General features: G+C 37.0%; 1 protein-coding gene across 3 annotated transcripts in view; it reads left to right on the top strand.

Moving 5' to 3' along the window:
- mtx2 (metaxin 2) overlaps positions 1–18,733 on the top strand; it is an 83,566-nt gene that overhangs the window by 49,238 nt on the left and 15,595 nt on the right. For all 3 annotated transcript variants that reach the window (XM_055637910.1, XM_055637912.1, XM_055637911.1), the window contains exons 4-9: positions 1,635–1,707; positions 8,464–8,540; positions 9,003–9,095; positions 9,298–9,336; positions 10,340–10,465; positions 18,531–18,607. In XM_055637910.1, coding sequence (XP_055493885.1) covers positions 1,635–1,707; positions 8,464–8,540; positions 9,003–9,095; positions 9,298–9,336; positions 10,340–10,465; positions 18,531–18,607 — 485 coding nt within the window. The remainder of the gene's footprint in view (positions 1–1,634; positions 1,708–8,463; positions 8,541–9,002; positions 9,096–9,297; positions 9,337–10,339; positions 10,466–18,530; positions 18,608–18,733) is intronic.

The raw sequence follows: 18,733 nt of genomic DNA, 5'->3' as shown, positions 1-18,733 counted from the left end.
TGTGCCATATTGGCACGGCGATGCAACGGTAGACTTGCTGCCTTACAGTGCCAGAGACCCGGGTTCGATCCTGAGGACGGCTGCTGTCTGTAGGGAATTTGTACGTGTGGCCGTGTGGGTTTTCCCCAGTTTCCTCCCACGCTCCAAAGATGCACTGGTTTGTAGGTTAATTGGCTTTGGTAACGATTGTAGACTGTCCCTAGTGTGTAGGATAGTGCTAGTGTATGGGGATCGCTGGTCGGCCTGGACCCGGTGGGCCGAAGAACCTGTTTCCGCACTGTATCTCTAAACTATTATCATTTCTACTCATCATTTTTTTCCTTGCTGATTATGAAACAGCTGCTTTGTCGATTGTACCTTCTTCAGGCTAATTGATCAATGCATTGATTACTGCAGCATAAGTGCTGATGGTGTGTGTTCCATTACTAGGTTGTTAAAAATCTTGACCTTCCAGCTTGTAGGCCAGAACTCAAGAAATCAAGCAAATATTCTAGGTATAAGTATGTTAAGTTGCAGAGTCCTTTTTCTTTTGTTTTTATTCTTGCAAATGTGAATTAATAGAGGAATTTCAGTTACTGTATTGCAGAAGAAAAAAAATCTTCTACTCTTTAGAGACAACAAATTGACAACGCATTTATCTTGTAATAATATAAATATCCAGAGAATTCCTTGTTGGCAGTTTAGCACATTTTCCCATCCTCAAGTGTGCCACTCAGGGCCAATGCAGTCAGCTGGCTGGCTGGCAGCGTAAATACACCAAAGCTCAAACAGTGCTCCTCATACCCGTGGCAAGCAACCCGGTGACATAATTTCAAACTTTACCTCGGGCTAGTTGTGTTGAATACAGTTTGGTTTCATAGTGGTTGGTGGAAAAATTGAGATGTGGTTCAAGGTTGGCAGCGTTGCATGCTGAAGCAAAGTGCTAGCAAATTGTTTGTCTCTTACATTATGCTCCTGTGAGTCTTCAGGGAGCACATCCAACATGCATGCCAAACAAAATAATGATAAATCTGCTGTGTGTCAAACCTATAAATTTTGTTACTTTCCAGTCAGACTTTCCTTTTTCAAGCCTGAAATAATTTGGAATTGCAGTAGGAAGAATTAATGATCCACTCTTTAGAGCTCCAGCAATTACGTGGAATTCTCTGAAGCTTTAATAAAAAATATATTTTGGCACCACCTCTGATTATGAAAGTAATTAAACACAAGGCAATATTTTAAGTAAAATCTGGCATCGATACATTTATGAAATATGTTGTTGTATTTTTGTTGTACTATAATTGTAAAACTAACACAATGCAAAACAGTTTTTTTCCAGAACTGTCAAAGGATTTTATCATTGTTATTTTAATTAATCTGCTCAATTTAATTAGTGGCATAATTTATTATTTCTATATTTGATCCATTAAAATCATAAAATGCTTGCACACATTTACCTCAATAACCATAAATGAAGTACGTTTTTAGTTATTGATATCCATGTGGTATGCAGTGGACAAATATCTTGATAACTGGAGCTTTTCCAATTGTTAAAATCTCACCTCTGCTAGCTAAAGGTAAGTTGATTATTTTTCTTTGTATTGTAGTCTGATCATGAATTAATTAAAATCTCTGTTTTAAAAAATGTATTCCAGGCGTTTCTGCGGATGTGCAATCTGCCAGTCCAGGTGATTTGTAGGGCAAACGCAGAGTATATGTCCCCATCTGGTAAGTCTAGAGCTGACTTAAATTCCTGGAGGGGTTGTTTTGTGAGATGCCATGGCAACATATCTAATCCAGTAGCCTGTAAAAAGCACTGTTCTGGCCATGGGCTTTTTTTTCCCCCATGTAACCTCGTCTTCATTTTCAGCCTTGCTTATTTGAGGAATAAGTGACTTTAAAGGTCACAGCTGATTGAGAATTTTCATTTTGGTCTGTATGTAAACTGGGGGTCATTCTGTGCTGATATGGCTTATACATGTTGTAATGTAGTGCAGTGGATTATTTTACTGCTAACAATTTGTTCAAATAAATGGCTATAAGTATGGATACCTCCCACATTTATATTATTAGCATTCACTGCTGATGGTTATCTTTACTGTTCTAAATAAGGAGAGAGCAGATTGTGTGGTTGATTCATCCAAAATTCCTAAGACTGACATTTGGATCTTGTCTATGTGATGCTCTTGGCCTTTATTGAGGTTTCCTTTGTGCTTGAACAGATATGAATAAAAGCTCAGAGATCACTATGTTCAAAGAGACCTGCAATTCTTTTGTGAAACACTTATCGTATGGATGCAGATGAGGCTTTTGTTCATACATTTCACCTCATCTATTACCCTAAGGCTGCCTGCGAAGGCAATGAAGAATGAATCTATTCAAAAGAAGCATGACGGAGCCTGCTGTTAGTGTGAACTGTATATGAACTGGCCTTAACAGCAGGTTCCATGCATTTAGGTGACACACTTTTCCTTATCTTTTTATTTCCAAGGTATGCAACACAAAATAATTTGCATGCATTTGTGCAAAGGCTTATTTGTAATTTTAATAATATCCAGTTCTATTAAATAGGATTTAACTGAATACTTATTCTCACAGTTGTCAAAGAAAAAAAATACCAGCATGCACATATCCTTCAATGGCCGTTGTTGTAAAAGGGAAGAGAAAATTGGAGGATGAAATCATTCTAACCATGCTTGTGTCTCCTAGCTGTTGGTTACTGATTAGAAATCAAAGGAATCTGAAAGTAAATCAGCTGCTTGCCTCCTTACACAGGGAAATACTGCATTTTGGAAAGGACTCCAAAGAGTAACTGACAATATTATGTTATTCTTTGAAAATTACTGAGGGACTATGTCCTGTCGTATTAAATATTTAAATACTTCACAAATCTACAGCACAACTTCATTTACATGAATCCAGAATTCTCTTACAAACAGCAAACATTTCAAAGAATGTTACGCAATTTCTTAATATTTTTTCAAAAACATAAATTTGAATTTGGAATGCTAGGTTCTGACGTGATTTTGTCCACACATGTCTCTCGCTTTCACATACAGTAAAGCAGCCCGGACCTTAGACCCTTGTGTGTTTACAAGCAATAGTTGGTTCCAACTGTGTTCCCTAAACAGTACTATATTTCTTCCATCTATTCACTGTGTTCGATAAAAAATAATCCCAACTAAGGTGCAAAGCAAAAAAGTATTGTTCTAACATTGAGACATAAAATGGAGGTGGAAAATTGTGAAAATCATGACGAACTCATGAAAGAAAAAGTTCCTTGATGATTTATGACATAAAATTACAAAGTGTAAAGCTTGAGTTCTTCCTGGACTTGGAGAATGATAAAATATAATTTGTTAATTTATTTTAAGACATGCATAGACCATTAGAGTTTGATATACAGTAATATTTTTAGCAATTCCCAGGTTACCGGCATATTCTTGCCGAGGCCTTCCCTCCCTCCATTCCTCACAGGGAATGCTCGGGGGCGGCACAGTGGCGCAGCGGTAGTGTTGCTGCCGCACAGTGCCAGAGACCCTAGTTTAATCCCGACTATGAGTACTATCTGCATGGAGTTTGTAGGTTTTTCCCGCATCCTCCGGTTTCCTCCTCCAAAGATATACAGGTTTGTAGGTTAATTTGGCTTCGGTATAAATTGTAAATTCTCCCTAGTGCGTAAGATAGTGTTAGTCGACATGGGATCGCTGGTAGACATGGACTTGGTGAGCTAAAGGGCCTATTTCCGCGTTGTATCTCGAAACTGAATTGTTGAGAATATACTGCATTTGGATCACTGTTGTATTTTGTATTTTAACCCACAATTATTTTAAAGATAGTATAAGTTAACATGTTTACTGACATCAGCACTTCAGATAAAACCAATTAACATGAATATATGTTATAAGATGGGGAAATAGTAGGTGTGATGAGGGTGTTATATAATTCCGTAATTCATCGGATCATAGCCTCATGTAATGATTATTTCAAAAGAACTTGTCTAATCCATTCACACAATGATTCTCTGTAAATTTGATAACAAACATGTTATCAAAATGGAAATGTAATAAAGTACTTCTATATCATTGCAATGAAAATAAACTTTCAACAAACTATGTCTAGACTATTTCAGTTAGCTCCAATAGCTGATTGTTAAATGATAGATGGAGATGAAAATAAAACAAAAAAAAATTGTTGATATTGGACATTGCACATAAAATCTGTGGTAAAAGCAGCATCTGTGGATTAATAGGTTAATGTTTTAGATTGAAGTTCTGGCAAATGGCCTGAAACATTAACACTTTCCACAGATACCTCCTAACCTGCTGAGTATTTCCAGTATTTGCTGTTTTCGTTGGAGGCTACAGTTACTGTATCTTATGGAATATCAATATGCTTGGTCCTCTTCCCCTCTCTTATCGTTCTCCAGAGTGTGGAGTGGCATACAGAGGGAACACCCACGACATTGAAGATGCATACTGCATGGGAGGAAGCATTGTAACTGTTTGTGCTTATATCAGCCCTGTGAAAAAGATATCCAATTGGTTCATTTCCTTGCTCTTTCACAGAGCCTGCATTTTTCCTGTCTTGAGGGTACAACTAGTTCCCCACCGGGAGATGCTTTTCATTAAGTTTCTACCACTTTTTTGACTGTTTATATTCCACATCCTTTTCCCAGCCTGAATTAATAATTTGCTAAATATTTAAAGTTCAAAGCTTTGTGCCAATGGAAACTGTTCTCCCTATCTAAACATCAAAATTCCTTTCATACTTTTGGGCAAGTGTCATGCTCCACAATCTTCTCTGCTCCAGCGTAACAATGAAAGTGTTTTCATCTCTTCACATTACTAAAAATCCCCATCTTTCTTCCATTCTAGTAAATTTTCCAATCTCTTGAGGCTTTGACACCCTGCCTTAAATTGTGGTACCCGGAATTGGACATGATACTCAACATTAGACTTAATTTATAAATGTTTACCCAAATGTCTTTGTTTTTGCATTCTTTGTCTCTAATTAAATACAAGGACCCTGCATTCTTTTTCTTTAAAGGTAGACACAAAATGCTGGAGTAACTCAGTGGGTGAGGCAGCATCTATGGAGAGAAGAAATGGGCAACGTTTTGGGTCGAGACCCTTCTTCAGACTGATGTCAGGGGAGGGGGCTGGACAAAGATACAATCTATCAGCAATATGGGAGGGAAGTCAAATGTTTGATCAGGGCTGAGTTTTAAAAAATAGCGTGGTAGGGAGACATGGGTTTAGGAGGTCTATTGATCTGGCGGCATAAATAAGTCAGGGCACAATTATCATAGCCAAATGGAGGGAAAGGAGGTGGTACATGAGGTTAAATTTAGCGGAAGGTGAGCTTCTGGATTTGCTGAACTGCTGAAATAGGTTTTGGAGATAGTAAGAGATGAGGCAATAAATGGGGTGAAGGTTAATATGAATTTTAATTTGGAAGGGCTGGGTTATGGAGTGCCAAAATAATTCAGCAATGTCCAACTACTGCTAAGTGACAATGCTGCTGAAAGAGAATGTTGCAGTGCCAAACTGGGCATATGCCAACCATCGGTGTTTCATGCTGACAGGAAATACTTCTGAGGAGCTTTTGTCTATCGGCATCTGCTAATGAAAATACGCATTTTCATTACCTCCAGTGCTGTACTCTGAGTCACCCAGAATGTTTTGACAGCTTTATTATGAGAATACTCAGACTTTCATGCAAGTGTGAGGTCCTAAGAAGGTGCACACAAATATTATGAGAGGGCTCTAGAATGCTCAAAAATTTTCTGTGTGCTTGCATAAATTATCAAGCTATTCTATAAATGTTATAAATGTTCCCGTTGCTTCGTTGTGCATTTGGCAATTGGAAAGATTTATTTGTAATTTTGCTTCTGTATTAAAATTAGATTTTTTAAAGCTCAGGATAAATGTGGGATAATAATGATTGCCAACTATCGAAGCAAAACAAGCCGAAGCCACCATCTCAAGTTTCCTTATTTATTTCATTTTTTGAAAAAGCCACTTTCATGATAAATGCTGGCTGGATTTGTTCTTAGCAGTAAAGAAATTACTTCTGTTCTTCATCTCGTGAACAGTTGCCTGGAGACTCATTTAATGTAAATTCAGAAATATGACATTAAGGGAGAAAGGTGAGAAAGAGAAAACAAAACTCTTTTTTTTAAGATCCATGACATTGAATTCTAAGGAACTATGGTTCTACTAACGTGCATAATAAACGATAGGACCAAATGGTGTCTTTTTATTTGGTCTGAGGGTTCTATATAATATATATTATGGTTCATAGATAGCTCTCCAATGTTTTAGAGGTATGCATGGGTACAGCATTTTTTTCATAACTGCATTGGTGAAATAGGAATTGTTAATCAAATTAGTTTTTAGTAAAGCAGTGATTGTTTTTAATTGTTCTGATTATATAAAGCACAGAAATGGTCACTTGAATTCTGCAATTTCATTAAAAATAATGGGCTCCAGCCCCAGAATCAAGCAATATTTAAATTGATAATCCCAAGTACAGGAAGAAGATACTCGACGATCCCAGTTTAATCTTCACAGCAGCAATCTATTTTTAACATCTGGCAGTTTAAATATGATCTTGGCATAATATATCATGCCACTGCCAAGGAACTTATGTTATCTGTTAAAGTCCAAGTAGTAAAGGTGTTGAAAACTGACTTAATCGCAATAAAATGTAGACACATGAGACTGCAGATGCTGAAATCTTGAATAAAAATAGCAACAAAATTGTAATCATCATTGATTGACTTTAATGGAGCTCCAATAATTACTATTTAATTTTTCGGCAAAGGCAGATCGCAAAAACACCAAGGAATACGTGAAACAAAATGAACAGTGTATGTTGCTCGATCATTTTACTTTTCTTGTGCACTATTGAAAGGTGCATGTCATGCAAGTCACTTCCATTATGAGGTGCACAAGGCTTTGGAATATGGTCCATCAATTTTAATGGCCTTAGCAATCACTTCCTCACATTCCTCTGGATCTGAAAATATATTCCATTAGCTGCTGCTGCATTGTATTCCTTTATTCCAATTAATTTATCTAAAATTAATTGTTTTAGTCATCATCATATTTCTCATCACATTCTGAATATATAGATTTGGCTTTCCTTCTGATGTTCTTGGTAAAAGACCATTGCAAAGTTGTTATTAAACACCAACACCCATTTTTGATGATCATTTGATTATTGGCAATCCCCTTCACAAAGGAATCATAACTCACCCTTGGGAATGTTTTCACCTTGCCCTTGAGTACTTGAAATATGCTTGACTCTTCAGAATTCTTCCTTTTCCTGATGATTATTTGCTCTGCACAATGAAATGCAAGTATCTTGGATTCAAAAGGTATCACTAACTCTTGATTTTGTAGGACCTGACCCGAATGGCTGTGACTTGCACAAGCCAACAAATATTTTCCCCTGATATTTATAATTCAAAGCTCGGTTCTATATAACTTTGGTAGAAATTAGTATTTCTATGCCTTTTCATTATCCAAGACAATATTGAAATTTTGCATGCCTCCCATAGCAATTAGTAATTTGGAGGGTAGATCGCTAGGTTACTGTGGCATAAATATCAGAACCATGGAAGCCTACAGCAGTAATCACAACTTTGTTTTTGTGTATAACATGTATAGGGAGTGGCTTCGTACAAAATTGATGCTTTAACACTTCCTGATTTTGTACAAATCATATCTCAAAAGAAAAAGCTTGAAGTTCTGTTAAATGAAACCAGAATTTATTTTGATGTAACTCACCCTGGTACCAATGACCTTCATAACATGTTTTGTTTCATTAACAGTTGAATGCTGTTTTGTATAATCAGTTCTTTTAACTGGTGTGAGGCTAGTTGTCAGCTTTAAATTCAGTAAGTAGGAAATATCCAGTAATGCTTTCTCAGCATATTTTTTAACAACTTCAAGTCCTTTATAGCACATGGACCACTGATGCGAAATTTATTATTCCTTTGCTAATCACTTAATACGGCTCATGTTTAGTTTAAATAGGGTAAACGGATGACTCATAATAATATTTTAATTTGAATGTGATATTAAACCTATATTAAAAAATCTCTGTGGTACTTGGTGAGCCATGATAGATGGGAAGAAAATTGATGCCATTCTAACTGATCTGTAACCTCCCACTTGGGCTTGTGTTAGCTCCGTCACCAGCTGAATTATACACACTTATTATCATTTTTTATTAGTGAACAAGGCTGGATATGGTGGCAGATAAATTCAAATACATTTCATAAAGTTTAAAAAGAACAAATGATTACTTTCCATAAGTGGTTTTGAGAAACTGTCATGCAAGTTGTGTCTATTAGATTACTCTAATCTTTGATTCTTTTGGCTTTTCAAATAATGTTATGATGGTTATTCCTGAAAATTTGCATTTACATTGAAATATTATTGTAATAATGTATGTCATCTTGTTTTATACAAGGAAAAGCACCGTTCATACATGTGGGTAATCATGTTGTATCAGAACTTGGCCCTATTGTGCAATTTGCTAAAGCCAAGGTAAGACAAATTGAACCTGTTAGTTTCCTTTTTGACTGCAACAGTATGCATTTCATAAATCTGTGGAGCTGTGAATGGATAGAATGCTTAAATGTTTTTGAGATATTAAATTAAATATTTCATATTTGTATTTCTTCACGATTCTATGTGTATATATATTGAACTATTATAATTTTCAAATTAATTGGTAACTTGCCATTTTAATTCTCCATCTGCATACAATTTAATTTAAAAATAATGCTTGTATTGAAAGGATAGTCTTGTGAACCATGAGTGTTTTAGAGCATATAGTATGATCTACAGTTATTAGAACTGTTTTGAGTTCTTTCTCAAGTTGTGTAAAGTTAGGAATAAGAGTATTTAAAAGGTAATCAATTATTACAATTTTGCACTGTGAGCCTCAATAAATTGCACTGTGAATTAACCTATAAGCACTTACATCTGCGTACCATGTCTCTATAGGGTCATTCACTTACTGATGGACTGGATGAAATTCAGAAGGCTGAGATGAAAGCCTACACAGAACTGGTAAATAATATGCTGTTGACAGCAGAGGTATGTCAGATCAAAGGATTATTATATTGCTTTGCTTTGCTTAAAATTGTAATGCAATGACAAACAGTCCAGTTGGTCTTCCTTGTTTTTGTGATTAATGATTGCATCTGAAGTTGTCATTTATATATATATTTATGTGTCAATTTGCAGTCTTTCGTGCGATTAATATTTTCTGACTTTAGCACTATGTTTTATCCTGTAGCTTTACATACAGTGGTGCGATGACAGCACTTCAGCAAAGGTGAGACATCCCTCAGCATTTGTAATGGTTAAAATTGAATGAGAAAAGCCTTTAATTTGCAAATCACCAATATTGATGGGTTAGTTCACCCTATAGCCATCAGTACAGACTCTTTGCATTTTAAAAGGTGCCTCTGTCACAAATATAAGGGACCCTTGTATCCCCCCCCCCCCCCCCCCCCCCCCCACCCCCACCATGGTGATGTGGGAGTCATGTGTATTTAAATGTGGGATATCATTTATTCACTATATTGAAATATGGTGTGATTTATTCACTGTATTTAAATATTGGATAATTTATTCAGCATTCTGAATATTGTATACATTTTGTCAAAATCAAGAGAGTAAAGTTGCAGCATATCATTAATTTTGACTGGGACTAGAAAATCTCACAATATTTACACTTATTTAAATTAGAAACTAAATTCAATGATGTGATCCATATCATGTTTCTGAATAAAGTATGTTTTATTAATATCAATCATAGGCTTTAAGGCTTGTAAATAAGTAGTTATATAATTCTCATACTGTTGATAAATACTAACTAAGTAAACACCATGATATGATTTTGCAGAGTCACTAGAACAAGACTGATTGATTAAGTGTGCCATTTACAGACTTATAGTACAGAAACAGGCCCTTGGCCCAACGTGTCCACACCGACCAAGATCCCCATCTATGCAGTTCTCATCTACATATGTTTGGCCCAAATCCCTCTAAACAATTCTTATCCATATACCTGTTAAAATATTATGATAGTACTTGCCTCAACTACTATATACCAACCACCCTCTGAAAAAGTTACCCCTCGAGTTTCTATTAAATCTTTGCCCTCGTATGTAAGATCATATAATATTTACGATAATCCGAATAGTTGTTAATTCTTATGTTTCTTAAATGGTGTACCATTCCAATTAAAAGATTACTTGGAGCTTTATGATAATTCGTGAATATTTAAAACTTTTTAAAAACTAATAATAATCGGAACCTTTTGATCTTTTAAGATAACTCGTTCTAGATACGGTTCACCATATCCATGGCCTCTAAATCATATTTTGGCCTATCAAAAGCAATGGGAAATAAGACGCAAGATGAAAGCAATTGGATGGGCTGGAAAAACTATTAAACAGGTTAGTCATGTAAATTTCTCCATTCTTACATCCATAACTTGTTTTCTAATAAAATAGTAATATGTTTGAATTGCATGTGATTTTAAAATAAGATTTTCAAAGCAGAAGAAAAATATGTGAATATGTGCATTTTTATTTAATGTTGAAGTAAATATAGCTAGCACTCATATTCATATTCATATATTACTTCCCATAAATTGTTTTTGCTTAACTGTCTTAACACCAACCTATTTGACCTGGTGTTCAGTTATCTTCCTGAATACCTCTTCCTTGACCTGGAGTTTAGTTTTTAATTAATTATGTATAGTGAAAATTTCTGTGCAAATGGAAGATATAGAAAATTTCCTATACAATTTCAATACTGTACTTGTATTTTTTATCACCAGTCGATATAGAAGATAAAAAAATACTAAAGTAAATAGTGTAAATTGTTTACAACCTAAAAGTACACGAGTGAAGTTCATATATTTTTGCAAATGCACAACTCAATTAAAAATAGAACAAGACATAATTTTGATCAACAAAATAGTATCTGAGCATATTTGCTATTACAATTTTATCCTTTATTTTTGACTGAATAAAATGTATAGTTATAAACTGGTCCTGGACTTTGATTAAACACTATAGCCTGTGGCCCTGGCAGCTAATCTACTGTGAAACTGTTTATTGCCTTCCACACTTCTGACAATTTATTGCTTAAGTCTGTAATATGATCCACACAATATTAGTCATCACTATATGATTTCAACATGCAATCCTTTAACTTGTGATCTATTGACTTCAAAATACACTTCGGTATTTATTTAGTTCGTTAATTTTTACTCAATAATGCAGGACATGCAGCTATTCCCTTCATCTTCCATTTCTAACCTTATCCAATTCATAACTATTTATTGGAGCATGTATGCCTTTTTTCTTTAAAAATAAGTTATACCTTGTTCCCAACTATGCAAAATGTTATCTAAAATTGGTTTTATCTGACCAATTACACTTTCACTGGCTCATTTGCTAATTACTTTGCCTCATCAACCTTAACTGTAACTGTCCCCCTATTAAATGTCATCTGTAAATTATTCATTTTGAATTATATTTCTGAATACAATTTTCAGTCTAGACAGAAGCTGGGGAAGACCACAACAATGGCGATAGCCACAAACTAGGGAATGTCATATTGAAAGTATACAGTGTGTCCAAAGTACTGTGTTTAGTTTTGCTCACCAGGTACGGAAAGAACATTAAAATTCTGAAATTAAAACCATGAACGGAAATTCTATCTGCCAGAAAACAATGTTTAGGAAAAAAACTTGGAGACATTTGGGTTCTTCGATTTAGTTTAGTTTATTGTCACATGTACCAAGATACAGTGAAAAGCTTTTGCTGCATGCTAAGCAGCCAGTGGAAAGACAATACATGAGTTTTCCTTCAAAACCACGCAGAGGTAAATGTGTTAAAATATGTAAAGTAATAAATAATACATGGATAAATAAGTCTAAACTATTTCTGAAGAAGGGTCTCGACCCGAAACGTCGCCTATTCCTTCTCTCCATAGATGCTGCCTCACCCACTGAGTTTCTCCAGCATTTCTGTCTACCCTAAACTATTTAAATGTAAGCTGAAAAAGGAAGCGAGCAACTTAATCTACTTAAAACTGCTCTTAAGACTTTTTGAGTCTTTGATTAATTCTGCTGAATCAGAAAGCTGTGGATTCTGATTCCAACACAGACCTGAGTACATAAATAAACACATCTTAGCATTACTGAAGGAGAGTTCTGCTGTCAGTGGAACCAGTTTACAGGCATAGCATTAAACTATGATCCGTCTCTCCTGTTAGTTGAACACAAATATACAATGGTACAGTTCGAATCAAGAGTGGTGAACATTTCCAATGTCCTAGGCAATTCTTGTCCGTCTGTAAACATCAGTAGAATTAATTGCACTTTTATCTTTGTTCTTTCCCCCACCGCCCCGTCTATTTGTTGTATTTCCTTTATTGCAACTATGTTTCTACCTCAGTACTGCTTTAAGATATAATGTCATGTCGTTAAATTATGTTAGAATATTCTTGATAGTAAATTATTCATGTACAGATTGGATAGGTGGAGATAGTGTTCATAGAAGAGCAGAATTCATGGCAATATTGTGAAACATATTACGGAAGCCAAAAGGAATCTCATTCAAGAATGAACTCACTGTCTAATGAGTGTGGTGACTTGCTTTGGAAATCCTGAACACGCACTGGCATTTTTTGGTCTGGTCTGAAGAAGAGTCTTGACCCGAAACGTCACCCATTGCTTCTCTTCAGAGATGCTGCCTGTCCCGCTGAGTTACTCCAGCTGTTTGTATATGTCTCTGGCATATTTTATCCCTGTGTGCATGATTAAAATCAGTATCTGATTGCAAATGGTCAAAATTCTGATAGGTCGTGCGATTCTCTTTCAGAAGTGATTTAGATTTCAGTCCAGATTCCTCTCAAAAACATTGTGTAGTGCTGATATTTAAAAAAAAAATTAAATAACAGATTCATTCAGGAAGATAATTTTAGTGAAGAAACTGAAGAATTAATTCCATTCTTCTATTTGGAAATTAATGGGCACCTATGACTTTGGAAATTACGAGTACTCTTGCAAAAAAACCTATGAAAACGTTGTTAATTGAAATCAATGTTTTTTTTTGTTAGACGTCAAGAGAATCCAATCAAAATGGCAATATTGAGTTAGGATTCAGATTATTCTTGATTTTGAGCTGTATGATAAAACTATTTGAAGGATTACCTGGCTGATCATGTTTTGGGAAATCCATAGAACAAGATATTTTCTCGATAATATCTCAAGGGTCGATTATGTCGATGGGAACATATCACCAACATTGTCTCTAAAATACTCCCGTTTACTGGAAGAATAGGCAAACCAATATCAGTGATCTCTTCCTGCCCTAGTTACTGAGGTGTAAGTTATCCTGAGGCAGACTACATAGAATCACTCATGTGCCTGACACCAGACTGCTGTTCCATATCCTATAATGGGACTAGATTACCAGATTCTACGATGTGCCTAAAGCTTCCATGAAGTAGAGTATCCCCATTGACTATAGACACAAAAAGCTGGAGTAACTCAGCGGGACAGGCAGCATCTCTGGAGAGAAGGAATGGCTGGCATTCCGGGTTGAGATCCTTCTTCAGACTGGTTAGGGATAAGTGAAACGAGAGATATAGACAGTGATGTGGAGAGATAAAGAACAATGAATGAAAGATATGCAAAAAAAGGAATTATTGAAAAGTAACAGTGATGAAGGAAACAGGCCATTGTAAGCTGTTTGTCGGGTAAAAATGAGAAGCTAGTGCGACTTGGGTGCGAGAGGAATAGAGAGAGTGAGAATGTCGGGGCTACCTGGTGAGATAAATCAATATCCATACCACTGGGCTGTTAGCTGCTCAAGCAAAATATGAGATGCTGTTCCTCCAATTTGCATTTAGCCTCACTCTGACAATAGAGGAGATCAAGGATAGAAAAGGGTTCGCTCTGAGAGTCTACTTGCCGCCTAGGTAAAGGACCCTAACTCGTTTCCTGTCTGCCAACATGCGTTAGCAGGAGAACGTCTGCTCTAAACCCATGGGCTTTAAATTTTGCACACAAATTTATGTGAGTAACATCAGGGGCCTATGGCAAATCAATATATACCTGATTAACATGGTTCCCCATTCTACCAGTTTTCCTCCCCAAGTCTGTGTAGGAATGGAAAGGAGAATTAAAGTGTCCAGCAACCGGGAGATCAGGTTGGTTCACGCGGGCTGAGCGAAGGTGTTTCCCGAAACGATCACTCAGTCTGCGTTTTGTCTCGCCAATGTATAATACAGTAGATGAGGTTGGAGGAGGTGCAAGTGAGCCTCTGCCTAACCTGAAGTGGAAAAGTCCTGTCCATGACCACTCAAAGTTCCGAAGGTACATAAAGGACAGTATTGCAAACTTCGGACCATGCGTAGGAGAACGGAGGAGCAGTGCATAACTAGTGGAAGGTGAACACAACCTCACAAACTACACAGTCGCTTGCCTCATCAGCCATTCCTGCTCCATCTGTGGAAGAGTATGTGGTTCCAACATTGGCCTCGTTAGACACCACACTTCCGCAAAACCGCCAAGAACAAGCAAGTTACTCTCAATCCTGGGGGATCGCATAAGAAGAATAATGTACCCATTCATGATAAATAGTTTGCTTTCGATTTGGGGCTCCGGGATTTCCCTCATGGTGGACGTCGGCGTCAGCGTGTTTGGTCAACGCAACTACAATGGATCCGATCACATGGGGTGCGCTTGGGTCAATCGGTTGGGGCGGCCCACTGGCGTCCGTGGACTCCCGATACGCACGAATCTTTGCTGGTATTTTCATTTTACAAAATGATGCATTTACCCATTAACTCGACTTATCTAATTGCCACAAAAGTTTTTGCATCCACCATCCATTTTCTCATTCAGTTTTGTGTCATCAGCAAACTTTAAAATAATGCATTCAGTTCCCTCATCATTGAGATATAGATATATAGATATACATTGAGAGATATCTGTGGACCGAGACTCACCCTTGTGGTACCCATTAGTCACTGCCTAGCTTTCCATTAAAGACCCTTTAATTCTTACTCTGTTTCCTGTCTGCCAACCAGTTAGCAGGTCATGTCAGTTTATTGCTCTAAATCCCATGTGCTTTAATTTTGCACACAAATTTTATGTGAGGAACTTTATCAAGGGCCTATTGAAAATCAATATATACCTGATCAACTGGTTCCCCATTCTACCAGTTTCCTCCCCAAGATAGAGCTCTTAATGATAGTGGAATCAAGGGATATGGGGAGAAGGCAGGATTGGGGTACTGTTGTAGATGATCAGCCATGATCACAGTGAATGGCGGTGCTGGCTCGAAGGGCCGAATGGCCTACTCCTGCACCTATTGTCTATTGTCCAGTAAATTTGTTGGACACTATTTCACTTTTATAAATCCATGTTGACTTCATCTAATTCCATTGATATTTCAGATACAATCACATCCAATAAATTGGCATTTACTCTACGACTGATGTTATGCTAATTAGTCTGTAGATCGTTTGTCATTTTATCAAAATGGGGATACGTTTGCTATGTTCTAATCTGCAGAATCTATCTATAATATACAGAACTTTGGAAGATGACGATCTCCTTTAGTACACTGGGTGTATAGCGTTAGGACCTGAAGAATAAAAGATGGTCTCAGATTAAAGGAAATGATTTATATAGTTTACTTAAGGACTGAGAACATTTATGCTAAAACAATTGATAATTTAACATTGAACTAACTAGAAATATAAAACCAAAGTAGGCTTCTTCAAGTTTGTGAAAAGGAAAGAACGAGCAAAAGCAAGCATTGAACTTTTAGAATCTGGGACAGTTGCACTAATAACAGGGAGTGAGGAAATGTTAAAATGTTTTTAAAACAAAATCTATTTACTAACATTGCACCCAAAATAACCTTCTGACAAATTGGCAGAAAAAGTTGAGGAACTTGGGTAATTTCCTTGGGGGAGAAAAAAATGAGGCAAACAGATAACCTAATTGTGATCATTCGAAACTCCCGAGATCTGCTAAGATTCCAGTAGAATGTATAGCGGCTAATGTGGCATTGCTATTCAAGAAAACAAGGAGCTATAGACCAGTTAGCCTAACATCTGTCATAGGAAAAATAAAGTTATAGTCTAGCTATTAAGGTAGTGATTACAGAGCACTTAGAGCATAACATAATTTGGTAAAGTCAATGTGATGTTATGAAATAGAAGATGTGTTTTAACAGATTTATTAAAACTTGTTGTGGGTATATCAATAGTTCATTGGATGTACTGTAGTTAGATTTACAAAAGCATTCATGTGGGTTGAGCTGAATATCAGGGAATTTCATCTTTAAGGTTGTGAATTTTTTGAAATCTGTATTCTGCATCTCTCAGTTCCAACATGTTTATACTCTCTCTCCTGGCCTCATTAATCTTCCTCTTTTCACACTCCTCCTGACAGATGAGCTATGATTAACAAGCCATTCATTTCCTCCTTCTAGATGACACCGAAACACATTGTGTCAATTGGGAAATTTTGGTCTCCACCTTATCATAACATTCCCGTTATTCTCTTCATCCTTCCACCTCTGCAACATAAATGGTGTTTCTTTTCTCACTTTTCCAATTCCAATGAAGGGTTAAGTCAATGAAGCAGCTAACACAAGTAGACACAATAACACACAGATAATATATAATCAATAATATAATAAATTAACACCAACTACTAGGTGACCATAATAGTGCATAAACTAAAGTCCGTGGTACAACTAAAGGCACAGCCATAGAAGCTCATAGTTGACGTTAGTGTTGCCTAATGTTCAGTAGCCTGAGAGGTTAAGACATCAAGAACACGGTTGTCTCTTAAAGGAACTTACAATCCAGCAAAATATGGGTAATTGCTGAAAGGGGGCTGGTGTTTGGAATCAGTACCATGTCTGAAGAAATCCTCGCTGGAGTAACAATATTGCATAGCACAACAACAACAGAGTCAATGGCAATGTAGAGCTTCAAACATAACCTCAGACTGTTATGAGTACTCTTTCTACTCACACATCATATGCACTGGTTTAGGAATTACAAAAGACATGAGAACACTAAAGTTATAAACATGAAATAGGTATTTCAATTATTTCTTTGGAGAGTCACCTGGAAATCATCTTTGCCTGAAGTTCCATTGCAGTCTTGTTCAGCCCTGAAGACTCTGCATCAGAAAATTGTATGCACTAGATCAGGGGTTGGCAACCTTTTCGGCCTAGGGGCCAGGACATATGTCTGTGAGCAGATAGCGGGCCACATCTATCACGTGTACACATGGATCTTGCCCCCATCCCGTCCTGGATGGCGGGCATCAAATCACGTGCTCACATAGATCCCGCCCCTTTGAGGACGCCACCTGAAGCACTGAGCCCAAATATCATACTCACTCATCCCCGGCTTTCTGACAACCCCGATCCCGACAGTGAAGCCCAGACACAGAAGGTGCGCAGCCGTGCCGGCGGCTTTGTGCTGGATGCCAAATCACCTTCCAGGTACCGGAGGTAGAAAAAAATGCTGGAGAAACTCACTCCAGCAATTTTTTCTACATTTGATTTTTCCAGCATCTGCAGTTCTTTCTTAAACATTCCAGGTACCAGAGATGACAGAAGTCTGCGGGCCGGATGATTGAGGAAAAAAAAAGCCTGCGGGCCAGGTGATTTTGGGTTACGGGCCAGATTCGGCCCGGGGGCCTTAGGTTGACGACCCCTGCACTAGATGCTGTGCTTCCTACCAATCCTTGAAAAACTGGAGTTAGTTTGGGCACTAACCAAATTTTAGAATGTAATATTTTGTAGCTTTGCCGAGTTTCAACTGTATGAGTATATCCCATTGTGTATTTCAGTGTGCAATTCTGTAAAACCTAAGGACCACCTCCTGCACAACTTTGGACTTGTTTTATAATGTACATTCTGCATTAATGTCTTGTTTTTTTGCAAAATTCTCTTTTCACTGCATTTTAGAATTTGGGTAATTTATGTATAGTTTATGTTTTTTGTGTGTTGTCCTGGCCCGTGTCTGTGGCACTGCTACAAGCAAGATTTCCATCACGCCTGTACCTCACCATCCTTGTGCTTCTGATAATAAATGCGACTTGATTTGACATGAGAATTCAGATGTGGGAATCTGAAGCCACAATCTACTGTAGGAACTTGGCAGTTTGAGCTTAAACCGCTGAGTTCCTCCAACAGATTGTTTGTTCCATAATTTAATTTAGTTTAGTCGCCCTATTATCTGAGATGCACATTCACATTCTGTAGCATTTTAATATATTTGGTGTAGAATAAACCACCTACTGGTATAAATGCTGGGGTATTTATAAGATAAGGTGATTATTGTTATTTTTGGTTTTGAGGTATTCGATCAGAAAGCAATCAGATTTTGGATATACATTTGATCGCAGCATTTGGTTGCATATTATCTGTGTAATTTTATATTTTTCTCCCCCTGGGTAACTATTAGGTACATGAAGATGTAGATCGATGCTGCCAGGCTCTCTCTCAAAGACTGGGATCACAGCCCTATTTCTTTACCCAACAGTAAGTTACATTGTTAAGATAACATTCACAGCACAGATAATAGACCAGTGCCGTATTCACTTGATTTTCATGCCTTCTCTATTTCCATTTGTTTAACCATAAGTACAAAGAAGTTTCAGAGCATCA

The sequence above is a fragment of the Leucoraja erinacea genome, chromosome 7 (genome assembly GCF_028641065.1).
Source record: "Leucoraja erinacea ecotype New England chromosome 7, Leri_hhj_1, whole genome shotgun sequence".
NCBI classification, from domain to species: domain Eukaryota; kingdom Metazoa; phylum Chordata; class Chondrichthyes; order Rajiformes; family Rajidae; genus Leucoraja; species Leucoraja erinaceus.
This window is presented reverse-complemented; position numbering and strand designations above follow the sequence as displayed.